General features: G+C 49.6%; 1 protein-coding gene and 1 long non-coding RNA gene across 4 annotated transcripts in view; one reads left to right on the top strand and one right to left on the bottom strand.

Moving 5' to 3' along the window:
* LOC129474813 (uncharacterized) overlaps window positions 1-17,027 on the bottom strand; it is a 33,145-nt gene extending 16,118 nt beyond the window's left edge. Inside the window, exons 1-3 of one of the 3 annotated variants that reach the window (XR_010119451.1) lie at window positions 16,653-17,027; window positions 14,881-15,041; window positions 7,764-8,601 (exon numbers count right to left, since the gene is read on the bottom strand). This is a non-coding gene — a long non-coding RNA (uncharacterized lncRNA). The remainder of the gene's footprint in view (window positions 1-7,763; window positions 8,602-14,880; window positions 15,042-16,652) is intronic. The other 2 variants (XR_008654641.2, XR_010119452.1) reach the window with 2 other exon arrangements.
* LOC129474810 (neuroendocrine secretory protein 55) lies at window positions 5,938-6,710 on the top strand. The gene has a single exon (XM_055266578.2). The coding sequence runs from the start codon at window positions 5,938-5,940 to the stop codon at window positions 6,670-6,672; it is 735 nt and encodes a 244-aa protein (XP_055122553.1). The 3' UTR covers window positions 6,673-6,710.
* Window positions 17,028-17,697: the final 670 nt, after the last annotated feature.

The following is a 17,697-nucleotide window of genomic DNA, read 5'->3' as shown; positions in this document are numbered from 1 at the left end:
AACAACTTTGAGGCTCTCTGTCAGGGCTAGGGGCTAGAGGAAAGATAGGATGTCCAGGACAGCTGGACAAAAGACAAAGCTATGAGCTGAGAGCTTTCCTGACAGTTGAGTGGTCCTTTGCAATCAGCAGTGTTTTCACCTACAGCTCACTGGCTGGCGTGGCTGCTGGTGGGCAGGGCAGAGGTGGACATCTGGGGTCAGAACCACGTAGACTGGGGGTGTCCTGGGACAATGATGTCTCAGCTGGCTGCAGGAAAGAACCAGACAAGCTCAGTGTAGGTCCGGCCGGGCAGGCAGCCGGAGCTCAGGACGAAGCAAGGCAGGGTGTCAGAGCCCAGGGGCTGAATCGGAGAACACAGAATGCCAAGCTCCAGGGCCACGGCAGAGAAATGAGACACCACGTCCAAGAGGCCTGTACCCCTCTTGGGTACTGATGCTTTGCCTGAGCAAGGAGGCTTCTAGATGCTTCCTGTTGGATCAAGAGTCTAGAAATTGCTCCTCCTGTGGTAGAGGGAGAGAGAGGGAGATAGGCACTGTATCAGTAGGAGAAGCTCAACAGAGCACGAAGTGAAGAGAAAGTAAGGGAGCTCCTGGGAAGACAGCTCGAGCAATCTCTATGCACAAAACGAAGGCTCCTTTCTGATCCCACTCCCTTTAAAAACGAATGGCACAAATACAGTATTGTAATCCCAACAATGGCTTGGACAGAAACCAGCCATGTGAAAAGGTGATTATTTTCCCCTATTGTTTGCTTTTAGCTCTAGATGGCATTCCCCCCAAATCTCAAAATCAGGAGCTCGAGGTTTTCACCATTTCTACTGGTGAGAGCCGATTGCTATCAGTGCAGTCTGAATAGCAGCAAAATAGCACCCTAGAGAACCAAGCCAAATGCTTCTGCATTGTACCTGGTCCTCTCTGGGGAACAGGCAGGAGGGGCCAATACCAAATTCTCAGCGGGGTTGAGCCTTACTGGCTGATTGCCACAGTGAGGGGTGGGGAGTGCTGCAAACTCCCTGAATTCATTTCTATCCAAAGGAAAGTTTGAAAAGCTCTTCATCTCCAAAAATAGTCCTTTCCAATGATTATCCAAAAAATATCTTCAAGAGTGATTATACCCGCTCACCAGGCAGGGCAGAACCAATCCATTATCTTGAGTTTCATCTTGGAAAATGCGTTGATGTCTATGGGACCCCTGACAATAGCCTGCAAGCCTTCTGAGAACCCATGATTCATCTGTCTCCCCCAGGGCCACTAGCACATGGCTTTGCACACGGTAGACACATGGTTAGAAACAAGTGGATTGAAAGCAATTCTCATGGGCTTTTAAAAATCAAAAGAAAATCTCAGAGTCAGACTAGGTAAAGACTCATCTCTTTCTGAAAATCACAAGATGAACTGTACCTCTGATTCTAACCAGTTACTCAACTTCCCTCCCTGTCTATCTGGGCTGGAATGTATTACTCTACACCTGTCAGCAATCTGGTTTTAATATTTGGGGGCACTTCACATCAATGTGTGTGTTGTTGGATGGCAGGAATTGCTCATCCTCAATTACTTCGATCTCCCCACAATGCCCGGAATAGTGTCTTGATCATAGAAGTGGCTCAATTTATGATTGCTAAATAGCCAATTTCATTTGTAATTTCCGAGACAGCTCCAGGAGAGGAGGCAAAGAGAACCAATGTAATTAACAGATGGACTTGACTAATTTCTTTGCTTCAACAAGCGGTGAGTTGTGGAGCAAAGAGCCTCCACGCCCTGCCTTGGTGAGGAAAGCTCCTCCACGGGCCACTGGATCCATCGCACACATCTGTTTGCCCTGTCTTAAAACTGCCACCCCAACATTCCTTCCTGTCACTGAGCCACTTGCACTTTCAATGCTTCCAAAATAGTAAAAAGTAGAGGGGGGAGGATCGTGTCCATCAGTAGAGCCCCCAAACCCTTCTCCCACAGCCTACAGAGGCCTTCAGTGGAATCACAGGCTAACCTGGTAAGACTGTGGTGGGCACCAAGTTCCAACCCCACTCACTCTCGCACACCATGAAAAACATCTCCAGTGTGTGGTCACCTGTCCTTTGACTTCACATTGCTTCTGACAAAGTGCCAACTTTCTGACAGCCCACTCCATGTCAGATTCTTCTCTGGGTTGTGCTGAAGGCTTTCTGCTACAACTACCACCGATAGGTTCTAATTTTGCCCTCCAGAGCCATATATAATAAATCTTAAGGCCTCTTCCACATGAAAATCCTTTAAGGAGCTAAAGATAATATTCTTCACAATTTATCCGAATCAGAAGCTTACTGTATGATACTGTAGTGAGCTGGGAACTGCACTTTCCTGTCCAACTGGTTTAGGAGCCTCCCTCCAGCAGAGCCCTGGAAGTGATATATGCCCATACTTTATTTACCGGCAGACAGACAGAGCCCCTTGTTCCTTAGCCTGGTAACAACAGAGGTCGTTCATCGCCCACTTGCTCCTTTTTGAAATTCACTCTGCAGCAAGCACTTTTAAAGTCATGCACGTAATGCATTTTAAAGAGCATCTTCCGTACGGCTCCATTTGCTCGACCTCGGCACTAAGTGTGAGATGGAATGGCATCTCAGTGCAGTCCCCCGCTCCTTCCTCCCAGAGGCTGTGGTGAATGTACACTAAGATGTATTTGTAACTACACAGGACTGGGGCTCAAAAATGCAGTGTTTTGTTAAATGTTTGTTTGCTGATTAAAATGCATCTTGCAAAGAAAGCGCATTGCTAATGCAGAATCTAGTCCAAAAATATGTATTATGTAATGCACATTTTTTAATAATGCAGGCAATCTCAGTGTATCTATATTAGTGAATCAGCTCTGGGCTGCCATCTCCTTTATAGGCATAAAAGCACTCCATCTGAAGAATGAAGTGCTTTCTTATGTACACTAAAGAATCATAATCCACCTCATTGCTGACAGCTGACATTAGTTTCCATTCAAAGGGCATTTACTAGCACCCATATATTCCTGATTTTTCCCCCAACGTGCTCTGATATCAGCTTGATAATATATTTCTGTTCCATATGCTGTCGATGGAGCTGTGCTAATTAGAAGAAATAAAGTGGGTGGGTCAGTGTAGGCAGACCCTCTAGAATCGTGCCCCATTAGTCAGGACTGAGAGGCAGAGATCAGGATTTGAAATATATGGCTCTAAATGCCCCTGTCCAGTGTCCCATGATAATATCCACACAGTGACTACAGCCATGCAGGCACCTGTGATAATAAAACCCTTGCAGTTCCACAGGAAAAGTGGTAGAGCAGGGCACAACTGGAACATAGACATTTGTCCTTTTGTGGGGTTTGACAAATCAATCCTACTTTATCAGACTAACCTCCCAGGTTCAAGCAATTCTTGTGGCTCAGCCACCCGAGTAGCTGGAACTACAGGCGTGTGTCAACACGCCTGGCTAATTTTTGTATTTTTAGCAGAGACGGGGTTTCACCATGTTGGTCAGGCTGGTCTCGAACTCCTGGCCTCAAGTGACCCACCCGCCTCGGCCTCCCAAAGTGCTGGGATTATAGGTGAGAGCCACCATGCCCAGCCCAATCACTATTTTAATGCTACAAACTAACACAGAGTGCAAGATACAAGCTAGACACAGCCAAGATGCAGAAAGGAAAACCTCAGCACAGCCAAAGCAGTTGCTGGTCTCTCACTGGGGTATGAACTCGGCACTTGGTAGCTTTAATACAGGTGTGGTGTTGAAGGTGTGAGGTTAAGTTCCATCACGGTGAGAATGGCTGTGGGTACCTGACTGACTCTTCAGACACCAGGCAGAAGTACCAGTACCAGGAGGGCCTGGTGGGCCACCCAGTGGTAGAGCCTCTTTTTTTAAGATTCCCCATACTGACTCAAGAAGGAGAAAAGGACACAACCCGTGACATGTGTCCTAAGTGAAACAACCTTCTTGATACTCCCATGGATTCTAGGATGATGGCTTTGCTCTGAGTTGTTTCCACCTTTGGACTTGTCACTATGGCCAAAAAGGCACTCCATAATCATCATGGAGGGCCAGACTGAAGACATGCACGCTCCAAAAGCAGCAGCCAGGTTAGCTCCCACTGCAGGGATCTCCTCCCGTAGGCCATCATTTGATTTTCTAGGGCCAAGAAAGAGCGGCACTATTTACTCCAAGTCTTCAGCCTTGCAGAGTTCAACAACACAATCTAGTGGTGTCTGGCCGCCCCCTAGCCCTGATCCAATCATTTTCTCATGTGGAATTCAAGCTAGATTAAACAACGTTGGTGGGTACAGAGGGATTCTGACTGATTCAATCTCCTGATTAACAGCAAATTAATCCAAAATATCCTTTCCTTCATACAATACTGTCGTTGTTTTTGTTGTTCACTACTCTACCTTCGGCACCTAAAACACAGCTTGGCACATGCAAGGCACCCAATGAGTATTGCTGAGTTACCTTTGTTAAAAACCTAGCTAGGAGCCGGGCACGGTGGCTCACACCCGTAATTCCAGCACTTTGGGAGGCCGAGGCGGGCGGATCACTTGAGGTCAGGAGTTTGAAACCAGCCTGGCCAATATGGCAAAATCCCCTCTCTACTAAAACTACAAAAATTAGCCGAGTGTAGTGGTGCACACCTGTAATCCCAGCTACTCAGGAGGCTTAGGTAGGAGAATCTCTTGAAGCCAGGAGGCAGAGGTTGCAGTGACCCAAGATCACATCAGTGCACTCCAGCTTGGGTGACAGAGCGAGATTCTGTCTCAAAAAAAAAAAAAAAAAAAAAAAAAAAACTTATCTAGGAAATAGCTGTAAGGGGCCTCCAGTGAGGATCCCGTGTCACCCTGAACTGCCCCGCAGGAGAGAAGTGGTTGTGTGAACTGAGAGCGCAGGAAAGACTTCCCTTTACCCATGCTCTCAGCTCCAGTCCATTTCCAGCACCACCTTCTCAGCTCAATCGAGCTCAGGGCAGTCCTCAGATGGGCTTGCAGACTTGCAAACTACTACCTCAACCGTGGGGGCCCTTGTTGAAGAAGATGAGGCAATTAGCCAATTCAGACTGTTTGGGCACGTATTTTTTGGAAACTTCTCTAATTAGTCACTGTAACAGATCTGCTAAAGGTAGTTTCATGATTAATGGCTGCCCGAAGTTACCATCCTCAAACTATTAAGCCATTGGAAAATGCTAGGGTCTTAATACTCGTGTATAGACCCTCATTCCCCTGAATATTTGCTATTTGGAGTTCTGGGTTTTTAGCTGCTCCCAGGCTGTGTTTATTTCAACAATAACTGGGGAAACTGGGGAGGGGCACGACCCCACGGGAGCCTGCGCCCACCTGCCCAAGTACTGGACCTGGGGCTAGCTTGCCGCTTGCTCCTTGCCACCCGCCAGGCCCCCCGCCCATCGCTTCGCCCAAATCCTTTCAAACAAAGTTCCCTCCTGCCACCTGCCGGCCCACTAGGGTCTGCGCCACAGGCTCGGCGCCACCGCGCAGCTCGCGGGGAGGTGGCCCCCACCTCCTTACTGCACATGCCCGGCAGAAGTCCGGGCGCGCAACTTCGCAGAACCTCACTGCCCATCCCTCCTCGCCTCAGTCTCCTCTGTCCTCTCCCAGGCAAGAGGACCGGCGGAGGCACCTCTCTCGAGTCTTAGGCTGCGGAACCTAAGACTCAGCGAGAGGAGCCCGGGAGGAGACAGAACTTTCCCCTTTTTTCCCCATCCCTTCTTCTTGCTCAGAGAGGCAAGCAAGGCGCGGAGCTTTAGAAAGTTCTTAAGTGGTCAGGAAGGTAGGTGCTTCCCTTTTTCTTCTCACCGGAGGTGAGGCTGGGACCTCCGGGCCAGCTTCTCACCTCACAGGGTGTACCTTTCCCGGCTCCAGCAGCCAATGCGCTTCGGAGCCGCTCTCTGCAGAGCCAGAGGGCAGGCCAGCTTCTCGGTGTGCGCCTAAGAGGATGGATCGGAGGTCCCGGGCTCAGCAGTGGCGCCGAGCTCGCCATAATTACAACGACCTGTGCCCGCCCATAGGCCGCCGGGCAGCCACCGCGCTCCTCTGGCTCTCCTGCTCCATCGCGCTCCTCCGCGCCCTTGCCACCTCCAACGCCCGTGCCCAGCAGCGCGCGGCTGCCCAACGCCGGAGCTTCCTTAACGCCCACCACCGCTCCGGCGCCCAGGTATTCCCTGAGTCCCCCGAATCGGAATCTGACTACGAGCACGAGGAGGCAGACCTTGAGCTGTCCCTCCCCGAGTGCCTAGAGTACGAGGAAGAGTTCGACTACCAGACCGAGAGCGAGACCGAGTCCGAAATCGAGTCCGAGACCGACTTCGAGACCGAGCCTGAGACCGCCCCCACCACTGAGCCCGAGACCGAGCCGGAAGACGAGCGCGGCCCGGTGGTGCCCAAGCACTCCACCTTCGGCCAGTCCCTCACCCAGCGTCTGCACGCTCTCAAGTTGCGAAGCCCCGACGCCTCCCCAAATCGCGCGCCGCCCAGCACTCAGGAGCCCCAGAGCCCCAGAGAAGGGGAGGAGCTCAAGCCCGAGGACAAAGATCCAAGGGACCCCGAAGAGTCTAAGAAGCCCAAGGAGGAGAAGCAGCGGCGCCGCTGCAAGCCGAAGAAGCCCACCCGCCGTGACGCGTCCCCGGAGTCTCCTTCCAAAAAGGGACCCATCCCCATCCGGCGTCACTAATGGAGGACGCCGTCCAGATTCTCCTTGTTTTCATGGATTCAGGTTAGTTGCCCACCGCTAAACTGGGGAGCCTGAGGGCGGTGTGGGAGCGGCGCGGGCGGAAAGGAGGTGAGAAGGAAAGGCAGGTTAGGGGCGAGTGGGAAGAGACGAGGCTCAGCTGGCCAGCCCGGGACCGGGGGTCAGGGTGAGGCGGCGAGGGCTCCCCCAAACTTCCCAGGATGCCAGGGGCGCCCTGGTGGCCAAAGGCTTGTTGGACGGCGGGGCGCACCCCGTGCGTCCCGCTGGAGACAACCTGAGGTCTCGGAGCTGGTGCCCCGGCTACGCGACTGAATCCCGAACGCACCCCAGATTTGGAGCTGCACACCCAAACGGCATTGGTAAGTCACTTGTTTTGCGCGCTTTTCTTCCTCCTAGAAAGCCTAGTCTCAAATAAGTTGGCCTTCTCAGGTGTCCAAAATGTGGTTCGGAGGTGCGGGCGCCAACTTTCACGATGTGAGAGCAGCCGCGCTGTAGAGACACTGTTGAAATATGTGGAAAGTAATCAGAATGGAATGGGCGAGAACACTGGAGACTGACCACCCGGGAGGGAAGTCACGCGCGCGCGGCGCCTAAGCAGCTCAGAGCCGGGAGCCCAGGTCCCAGAGCTGACAATTAAGTCGCGGGACCTCCGCGCCAGTGCCCCCCGCTGCCGCGCGCCTGCCTTGGCCGCTACAGCCCGCCTCCCGGCGCTCGCGGGACAGAGACCGCCTCAAAGAGCTTGCGCACCTGCCCGCGCGCGCCGGAGCTGACCTCTCCCGGCGGCGGGCGGTTAAGGGAAAGTACTTGGGGGAAAGGTAGAGGAGGTAAGGGGACCCTTGGGGGTGCCCCTATGGGCTACCAGGGTTGAATGCACAGGCATGGTCACGTCGGGGTATTGCCAAGCTTTTGGCGCAGCTGGTCGGGTGGCCAGGCTGCATGCGGCTTAGCAGGAGACGTCCTGGGCTGTTTGCGCAGGACCTCTGGAGGCCCTAGAGATGGTCGCAAGCGGAAAGGTAAAGCGGAACAAGGAACAGGCTGGAGGGGGTGTCGCGTCTAACATCAGGATAACTTACAATTCGTTTCCAAAGAGCGCGGTACGCACAGAGCTGGGGAAAGGTGTTGGATCCGGCGACAGTCCTTGGACGATCAGTCGAAAAGGAGGCAGGGGCCGGCGGCTTCGGCAGCCTTGGGGAGGGGAGGCGAGGCGGCGTGCTCCGGCCATTTTCAGCTCGGGTGGAGTTAAGTTTAGAATCTGTAACCTGGAGGGGAATCTGCTCTGATGACCCAGCACAAAAACGGCCGCAATCTGGTAACGCACCTTCAGAAGGGAAGGCGTGCTCTCCTGGCCAGTCCTGGGAGGAAAGACCGATAAGTGAAATGTCTTTAAAAAATCTCATCCGACTTGGAAATTGCTTTTTTTTTTTCCTGGTGTGCGTGTCTCGTTTTGCGCCGGCTTGAATTATTCGGATGACAATGATTTGGAGGAATAGTAAAGCGTTTTGAGGGCTTGAGATGAATGACGGTCAGGTTCTTAACTCCTAAGAAAAGGATGATGATAGAAGGATACCTTAAATGGTCTTCCTTCCAGGACCGATTCCGTAGGAAAGGCGTCGCGGCGCCCAAGACTTAGTTCTGCCGGGCTGCAGCGCAAACTGTGGTTGGATGCCTTTGTGGTCTTCCCTAATAAATACGGAGAAGCCAGTTTATTTGCAAGTGGTTTTCTGCGACAGCAATGTTAGTCTCAGAAGTTTGGAGGCTGCGGAAGGGCTAGGCGTGCCCTGCTTTTGGCTTGTGCCTAAATCGAAATTCCTACTTAATGTAAACAATGACAGTGTGTTGCGTTCTGTGGCATTAAGTGTTCAGTTTTTCCTCTGGTAATGTCTCAGCCTGAGTTCACCAAGCAAAAGGTCTCTAGGGACAAGCAAGAGAAACCAGGGATTGTGTTGAATTTTTTTGGTGTGCCTTTCAAGTGTGGGAGCTATCTTCAGACTGGGTAGTCTGGGAGACCCGTTTTCCCACAGAGCTAGGTTTATTCATTAGAGAAATGAGCATGTTGCCTTGTTGCAGGATGAATAAACAAGTTTTTTAAAAGCCCTCCGTGTCGAGCCCACACCTCACACCCATCTTGCTGTTTTTTAAACAGAAGCCCAACACAGGGAGGTTTCCTGAACTGTAAGCAATGTACCATGTTCACATGTAGTGAGGAGGGGCAATCTAGTAACACACACAGTCTTTCAGACAGTCTTCCACAAACTGCCTCGCCATCTGCATTACAGCCCAATTGTGAAAACCTGTTACCTACCGGCACACTCTCTCCCCCGCTCAATTCCCCTCCCCCAGCTTCCCTCTACACCCTGATTCAAGGGTGGAAAAGCCAGTGCAGACCATATAAAGCAACTGAGAGCTATACCGACCCCCGAGAGCTATACCGACCCCCGGGGAAAGCACCTATGACCCTCCCTGAGAAGACAAGATTTTGCTATATAGACTTAGCAAACCTTCTTTCTGCCTGAGAAACGTATTCAGCTACCTTCCTTTTCCAGAGCCATTTCTAGCAAGTTCCCCAAGCATTCCCAATTCACTAGTCTCCCAGCTGGCCCTTTGTCTCACCCTGCTCAACTGGGGTTAGCATTTGAATAGGCCCACTTGCCCCTTTTACATAGGTGAGGTCTGTGGGGTGAGGATATGCTCTCAAGAAATAGCAGATTAACCACATTAACCACAATTCACCATTAACCACATAGGTGAATTACCAGCCACTTTTAATATTTCAAATGGAGGGTGAGGGAGGAGGAGGAGCAGGAGAATAAAGCTAGTTAAACATGATGATATGCCCCCAATATTGAAGTTCTTTCCTTTACTACATTAATCATTTGCTTAATGGAAATTTGCTTTTGTGGGGGAGGGGAGGACGACCCAAAGGTACTCTTGTAACTGAACTTATTTGAGCTGGGAATTTATGTTGCAATGTTCCAATATTGTGTGGGGTCAACCTGATGTAGGTTTAAAGTTTTGCAAACAAAACTCTTTATGTTCATGAGAATTCAGGAATTAGAAATGTTACAGTTTGGGATTGTTTTGAGATGTTTCTTTAATGCACCGCAAGCCTTTCTCACCTGGAGTTGCTTACACTTCGGCCTTCATTTTCTGCAGCTGTGTAGAAGGTTAAAGAGGAAGAAAGCTGAAACTTCAGTGTTGGTAAGAATGAGGTTTTTTGGTTTTTTAATAATATACATGGATTTACCTCAATTATTAATTATTATTACACCGCTCTTCAAGAAGAGGGAAGCTTTTGAGAGGAAACTGAGCAGAAACCATGGTGTGAGTAAAGCATGTCTCAACTGGAAGGTGACCTATCACAAAAACCAAATCATTAAAATAAAATTAAGCTTCCAGGCCAGTGATGTCATGTGCCGGCTCAACTGCTGCTCTTCTCTAAAAAATCACCCAGCAGAGGGATGAGATGCTCAAATGACATCGTTAATCCCCACGTTCAAGAATGAGAGATGGAATTTCTTGTTCTGTTGTGGGGTTTTGACACTAATGACTCTATTTCCTATAACTTGATGTCCCAAACTGGAGCAGTGGCATCTAAGATGAAAGGCCCGGGGCTAGCAGCCCAGGTTGCTTCTAGCCATGGTCAAGTGGCCTTAGGTCAGACCCAACACCCCTCTGCCTCAGTTTCTTCTAAAATGAGGTTGCTGAATGAGATGATCCTATTTATCCCTTTCAGCTCCAAATGTCTAGACTGATTAGCTTAAGAAGCCTGGGGTTGTCCAATTTGACTCTATACTAGTGATTTTAACCCTAATGGAACTCCCAAAAAACTTCAAAAGCTGATCAAATAAAAAGCACCAGCTAGGTATCGCGCCATTGCACTCCAGCCCGGCCTACAGTGTGAGACTCCATCTCAAAAACAAAACAAAAAAAAAACAACAAAAAAACCCGAAAAACAAAAAAAGCACCAGCTATGAAGAAATCTGTTTTGTGTTGGTTTCATGTAAATTTTGTCAAATCTGCTTTACAGTTGGTTGCAAAATGGTCTCAAAAGGCAGTTTAGAGAATGCAGAATTCCACTGTGTCCTTTCCCTAAACTGGAAACATTTAGCCATCCTAAGAGTCATATTTAGTGTGTGTTTTATGTGTGTGTGTGTGTGTTCCCCACCTTCTGTCCCTGACCTTGGTGTCTAAGAACAAGCTTTTCAGAGCAGGAGCAAGCAGCATGGTTGCAAGTACTGACCTAGTACTGCAGCTTGGAGAGGCTAACTACTGTGGGAGATGGCAGACTGATGGGAACATTGGTTAAGTGACCACAAGTGTTGTTGAAAGTTTTTTGGTAACAGTTTTAAGTGTTCTGGTTAAGCTAGACCTGAAAAAAATGGTATCGAAGCTACAGCTATTTGAGATAAGCCAGTTTTCTCAACCTTTTTTTTTTTTTCATGATCACTCCCCTCTTAGCTTCTTCAGACATGTTTCTTATTTGCCCCTCCCCATGACATTTTAATACCACAGACATATAGCTATATCCCATTATCTGTTTATGTACTGCAGGACCTTGTCACAGCTAAGACTTTTTTGCACACTGCATCCCCCAAAACCAATTTTGCCTCCATCACACATGCATGGGATAAACAAAGCAAATATTTAAAACAAAACAAAACAAAACAAAAAAAACAACAAAAATCTAGTTCTGTCAAATTAAGTGATTTAGCACCCATTTTCGTTTTATAATTTCTTTCTTACATATCAAAAGGCCATACGTGGGGGGTGGGGGGACATCAATTTTTTTACTGGTATTTGTTTTCTTTCCCTTGTTTAAAAATCTCATGAGTTTTTTCAAACGCCTCCAATAGCTATGCTGGTCCAAGCACTAGTGGCCATTAATTCACAGGGCAGAGAAGCCAGAATAAACAGCCTAGTGACTTAGTTCTCCCAAGGCCAAGAGCCTGCAATGCAGGGCCACCATCACCTGTTGACAGTGCTCAGCCAGCAGAGGCAGGACTCTGCCTGCAACTATTCCCAGGTAGAAATGGGGAGGCTGCATTCCCAGCTCCCACTGGGCATGGCCTGTGTGTTTATTTTTTGTGTTTATTTTAGGGTAAGTATGTTACAAATTAGCAGGGCACATGGCTATGAGAAAGGCCAACATAAACCCAGGCAGCAGGGACAGAGGGTAAGTGGTGACAGTAAAGTGGGGAGAGATTTAAGGAAGACAAAAGGAAAAGAAGAATTTGAGGGATCGCCGAAAAAAGGAAGATGTGGGTAGACAAGAGAACCCCTGGGAAGGAGCAGAAAAGATTTAGAAATGGGGAAGGGGGTCACAAAGCCAGGAAATTTGGGGGTTATAAAGAAAGTTGTTTGAAGGAATGAAGAGAGTCTTGAAGAGAGAAAGGTTGAGGGCAGCTTCAAGTATCTGGTGGCTGAGGGGGTCAGAACCAGGTGCATCAAGGGACAGACTTCAGCTCAACATCAGGAAGTGCATTTTTAAAAGCCAAATATGGCATTGGAGGGCTACCAATGAGGCTCACAGATTCAACACCGTTAACATCACTGTCCCCCTGAGAGTTTCTTACAGACCTGGTCCAAAAATTCCAATTTCATAGGTGTGGAGTTTTCATACAAGTACTTCAATTGCTACACTCAAAGAGAAAGATTTAACACCTAGAAATCTAGCTGTCTAGCTCCAAGGCTAAAGCCTTGGGTTTTGGTTCACAGCAAGGTTGGTCTTCAAGGTCCCCACTCTCAAACTTGAGGGGTCCAAGGGCACAGGCCAAAGACTGGCAGCCAGCAGAAGACCACGTTTCTTCTCCCCCCAACCCCATGTGAGAGCTGGTTTCTGAGTGTCCTGGCTTATGTCGCTGTCTCAATTAGATTTCATTAGGAAAATTTGCTCTGGGTAATTGAGGTTGTTCTAGAAGGTGAAATATACCATTCCCCTTAAACAATGATGCCCAGAAGCCCCCAGGGTGGCTGGAATTTCCACCACGAATTGCAGGAATTTTAAGCAGAGCTTCCACTAAAGCCAAATTTACCTTCCGAGATTCCCTCTTTCCCCTCCAACCCCTACTTTTGCCTCTCTCTTAGTTGCTTTCCCATGGTGCTGTTCATCTTTTCTGGAATGGCCTCTCCTCTCCTGAAATTCTTTGCTGCATCATCAGCTAGTCTGGAGAAGGAATCCACAAATGTCTGGACCCACTGTTCAAGCACAGGTGGTCAGAGGACAGTGGCATGCCTTGGCTGAAACAGAATTTGGGGCACCTTTTGAGAAGGTTGCTGAGCTACAGCTAATTAGCTGAGTGAAGGGGTCTGAATTCATGATGGGGGCTTTTTAATCTGAGCATATCAAGTATTTTCATAAAGACTGTTTCCACTGCCTCTAATATCAGCCTTGCATCTGCCTCTAACCTGGTATCTTGCCTCATCCATTTGAGGCCTTTTTCCTTTAGCTGGCATTTGCTTCAAACAGCCTGGCCACGCAGACCCCTCTGCAGACAGCAGTATGCTACTGCCTCCACCGGCCAAGGCGGGCAGAGGAGAGGCTGAAGGGAAAAGGACGGCAGCAGCAAGTCTTGATTAAAAAGTAATTAATTGTACAGCTTCAAAGTCTATTACTACTCAGTCAGCACTCAGAAAACATTTGTCACTGGGAGGCTGAGAAACTTCATAGTTGCCTAAATTCTTTACTACCTTCTCTTTCTGCTTTTACTTTTTCCTCAATTGAAAGAAACCCACTGACAACTAATGACATGAATGGGCTACAGAGAAGGCACTTCTGCAAACTTCACCACCCACCTCCTCCCTGCAAAGCCGCAGACCAAAAGGAAAATGACTACCAAAAAAATACTGTTTTTCGTGGTTTCCGTTCCCTTCCCTTTCACCCACCTCCCTTCCCTCTCTCTACTTTGCCTTCTCTTTGTTGGCTACAGGGATAAACCCAGAAAGCTGACAGGTAGCTACCTAAACTTGAGATACGCCTTGTGCTTTTGGTAATGAGTAAGAATCCCAGAATGTAAGTAGAAACACAATTACTTGTTGAATACATGTGCCATGAAAGCGTCAATAGAGAGGTGAGACTAAGTTTGGGAAGCCCAGGGCATCACGTGGGGCTACCAAGGAATGGGGCTGTAATGGTGCTGTTCAGAGAATCAACGGTAAAGAAATACATACATTCTTTCCATTGGGGATTCCATATTTTCAAAAGGCCACTGTTTGCCACCTGTGGCACCTGGGCCATTTGGCTTTCCTCAGAAATGCAGAGTTTAATGGAAGCATGAGAAATTTTTCCCATTCCCCCCCCTCTTTTTTTTTTTTTGTGAGGAGTCTCGCTCTTTCACCCAGGCTGGAGTGCAGTGGCGCGATCTCGGCTCACTGCAGGCTCCGCCCCCCGGGGTTCACGCCACTCTCCTGCCTCAGCCTCCTGCGTAGCTGGGACTACAGGCGCCCGCCACCTCGCCCAGCTAATTTTTTGTATTTTTAGTAGAGACAGGGTTTCACCGTGTTAGCCAGGATGGTCTCGATCTCCTGACCTCGTGATCTGCCCGCCTCGGCCTCCCAAAGTGCTGGGATTACAGGCGTGAGCCACCGCACCCGGCCTCCATCCCTTTCTTAGTACATCAAGTGCAGACGCTATTATTTTTAAGTAGCCAAGTATACACAATTTTCAAGTAAACCATCCCTGGGTTTCGACAGCCAATCCTGTCCTCCCCTACTTGACACATCATCTCACTACAGTCCTGCACTCCAGCACACAGCCCCTCAGGACAGGGGTCAAGCCTGGCACACAGCTTCTCTCCATCCCAACTTGGCCTTTTTTTCAGGCACCAGCCTCTCCTGACTTCCTCTTCCTCAGCTGCATAAACACATTAATAGACTTTCCTTCCTCAGTCCTATCACATATTTATCTTTTCCCATGATGGCAATCCATCCAGCACTGGAAAGCTATGTTTAAGGTACTTTGCTATTAGTTATGATGGCAGATCCTAAAACGCCTCTGGCAAGGTTAGGCCCCAGACGACGCTGCCCACTAACATCCAGCACTGGCCATCGCCCTCCAGATCAAGGCCACGTTTCTGTCTTGAACTAGCAAAATTAGCAGCCTTCAGGAGGATCACCAGACAAGCCAACCAATTAGGCCAATCAAGGTGGACCCCAGTAAACCCACCAGCCGATCACCCCTAGCTGTTACTATACCGGATTCCTCAGATCCCTGTGGCTTTTCAGGTGCAACAGGTGGATCAACTCCTCGAACATTTGGCCACACTTCTGGGGTTCCTGACCCCACTACTGATGTTTCAACTCTTAGCTCCACTCACCTAAAGGACTTAGGTTTTTCAGAGTCTGGTAGCCAGTCACTACAGAGAAATAACAGGAGTGGAAAAAAGGGGGAATATCAGGGTTAAATACTGGGATTTATTCTTCTTGGTCTTAATTTACCTTTAAGGCAATTCCTATTCAAATCTAAGGGTCCTTTCTCAGCTTATACTGGTGATTTTCAGCTGGGGGAGATTTTGCCCCCCAGAGGACATTTAGCAAAGTCTAGAGACATTTTTGGTTGTTAAAACTAAGGGGATGCTACTGGCATCTAGTGGGTAGAGGCTAGGGATGCTGCTCAACATCCTACAATGCACAGGGCAGTAACCACAACAAAGAATTGCCTGGCCCCAAATACCACCAGTGCAGAGGCTAAAGCACTAAGTCTAGATGAGATGTGCTGAGTGGTTCTGAAACCCCTTCCTCTGGTGTGCTCCCATCTCTCCCTTCTGAGTCCTCCCTGCTCACTCCTGGACTGCCTCCCTTTTTCCTGTCCAGCGCGCCAATTGTTCAAGATTCTATTACCAAATGTGTTTCTTCCCTAAAGAGTTTTATCTGACTCCATAAATTCATCTTTGTAAGGACCATTGCCAATTTCAGTGTGTGATCTTTATCTTTTTCTAAACTTCAGACCTTTCCTTCCAGATAACGGGCTGCAAAAATCTCCATCCCAACTGCCCAAAGTTCCTTCAACTCTGCCATGTCTAAAACCAAATCAGCACTGCCACCTTGCCAGCCCCTCCCACTGACTTCCCTGTCCCACTCCCAGTGTTCCATCCATCTGGGTGCCACACTTTGGCTCCTCCATCTTTTGTGTCTTTCTAGCATAAGAGCTGCTCCAGGAGGATCCTTTGGGACCCCTCTTGAGTGCCGTCCTTCAGCCTTCCTGCTTCCTTCACCGTGCTAGGTCTCTCCTTTAAACATCTCCTTTGTGCATAACCCCTTTCCTTTGTTCTCTATCGGGATCATCCTCCATGCTGCTTCTGCTTTTCCTAAAAGTAGGCTCAAATCCTCACTTGCAGAACAAAAAACTTTCAACATCCTTTCCGTTTCCTGCCAAAATAGCCTCAAAAGTGCTTGCCCTCATACTCCATGGCATCCTCAGAGAGATTCTATCTAATTTCTCCTGACTTTTCTCCCCCTGCTACCCAAGAGCCTGCCAAGGTGGCCAGTTGTGTTTACCCAGCCACGCCCCATGTTTCCTACCATTAAATCCTTTGTTCGTGGTGGGCAAACCGTCTCCCATCCCCCACTACCACCTTCTATTCACAGCCAAGGCGTCTATCCTTCCTTGGAGGCCCATATAAAAAGCCATTTTCTCCACCAAGACTTTCAAGGTCCCCCCAAGTGGAAGTCCTTTCTTTCATTTGTATGCTGCTCTACTCTCTAGGATGAGGAATTGGTATTTGCCTAACTTTTTTTTTTTTTTTTTTTTAGTCACCTCCATGCATGTGCTCCCCTGGCAAATAATCATGATATCAGAATGAACAAAGGGATCCCACAGACACATGAGGGTGTCGAACAGAGACCCTGAACCCGTTCCTCGACAAATGGTACTTTGGGGGTGAGCGCGAGGCCTGACTAAAGCAAAACCACCCCTTCAGAGCACCCATCGCAGCCTCCCTGGGGCTCCAACCCCAATGTCTACTGACCTTCCACTTGTGCAGGCTCAGCATCCCTGGGGCCTCAACTCCTTATCCATCCTGGGCTGCTCCTCGCAGTAAGCCCTCTCCTTGGGGTCCTGGCCCTCTCAGCCCTGGAAATCTTGCTCCTCACCTTGCCCGGCAGCGGCACCCCGTTGGCTAGGTTAGCCTGCTGCCATCAACACACCCAAGGGTTGGCCCCTGGGACCCCACCTCTCTCCCGAGGCTCGGCAACCTGTGGCATGAGGAAGAGTGACCCCACGGCGCTAGCGGTCCTCGCGTCTTCCAGGCCTAACCGCCATACACTCGCCCCCCAACAGCTTCCAACCACCCCAGCAGCACCTCTTCGGGCGTTCCAACGCGGCGCCTCCTATTGGACCTCCCACCCATATCCGGTTTCCGGTCTGACGCCCCCTGCTCATTTGCCAGGCAGCCTTGATTGGCATGACCTCTGCCCAATGGCTGACCCGGCGCTGGGGTCGGAGGAGAGTGAGTTGGTGTTGGGACCCAGTTGGGCCATTCAGTGGATGCCCAAGTGGTTAAGCCGTTTTGCATGGGTGTAGTTGGCCAAAGTTTGAATCAAAGTTCAGTGTTGACATCTGGAAGTGTGTAGACCCATAGAGCTAAAGCGATATATCTTTGGGGGATCCCAAACGTTTCCCAGGGTCCAACTGTGTTCGCCTCCTTCCGTGCTGCGTGGCCACGTGGATGGTGGATGCAGGGGGCAGGGATGCACGGTGCCTGTGGTACCCTGGCTCTAAGAGGGATGCGTTAGACTAAACGGGATCGCAACTTGCGGTGGTTCGCCCGCCTGCAGCTCTTATACAGCAGCCCGCGCCGTGCGCCCTGCTTGCTGCAGCCCGCCCTGTGTAACTCATCCAGCCTCCCCTCCCCCAGGGTCCTGCAGGTCAGGTGACCCCCTGCCTCCTGCCCAGCTGCTCTGTGCCTAGACGTGGCTTGCCAATCTGTCTCACTGGTGAGACCGACCTGATGCGCACCTGCCGGGTTTTACCTGACCCCCTAACAGCAGCTTTTCTCCCGGGTTCCAATCCCT

Source organism: Symphalangus syndactylus, chromosome 24, assembly GCF_028878055.3.
Source record: "Symphalangus syndactylus isolate Jambi chromosome 24, NHGRI_mSymSyn1-v2.1_pri, whole genome shotgun sequence".
Lineage (NCBI taxonomy): Eukaryota > Metazoa > Chordata > Mammalia > Primates > Hylobatidae > Symphalangus > Symphalangus syndactylus.
This window is presented reverse-complemented; position numbering and strand designations above follow the sequence as displayed.

Coding starts and splice junctions, on each gene's coding strand:
- LOC129474810 (XM_055266578.2), top strand. CDS start 5,938: ATGGATCGGAGGTCCCGGGCTCAGCAGTGGCGCCGAGCTCGCCATAAT.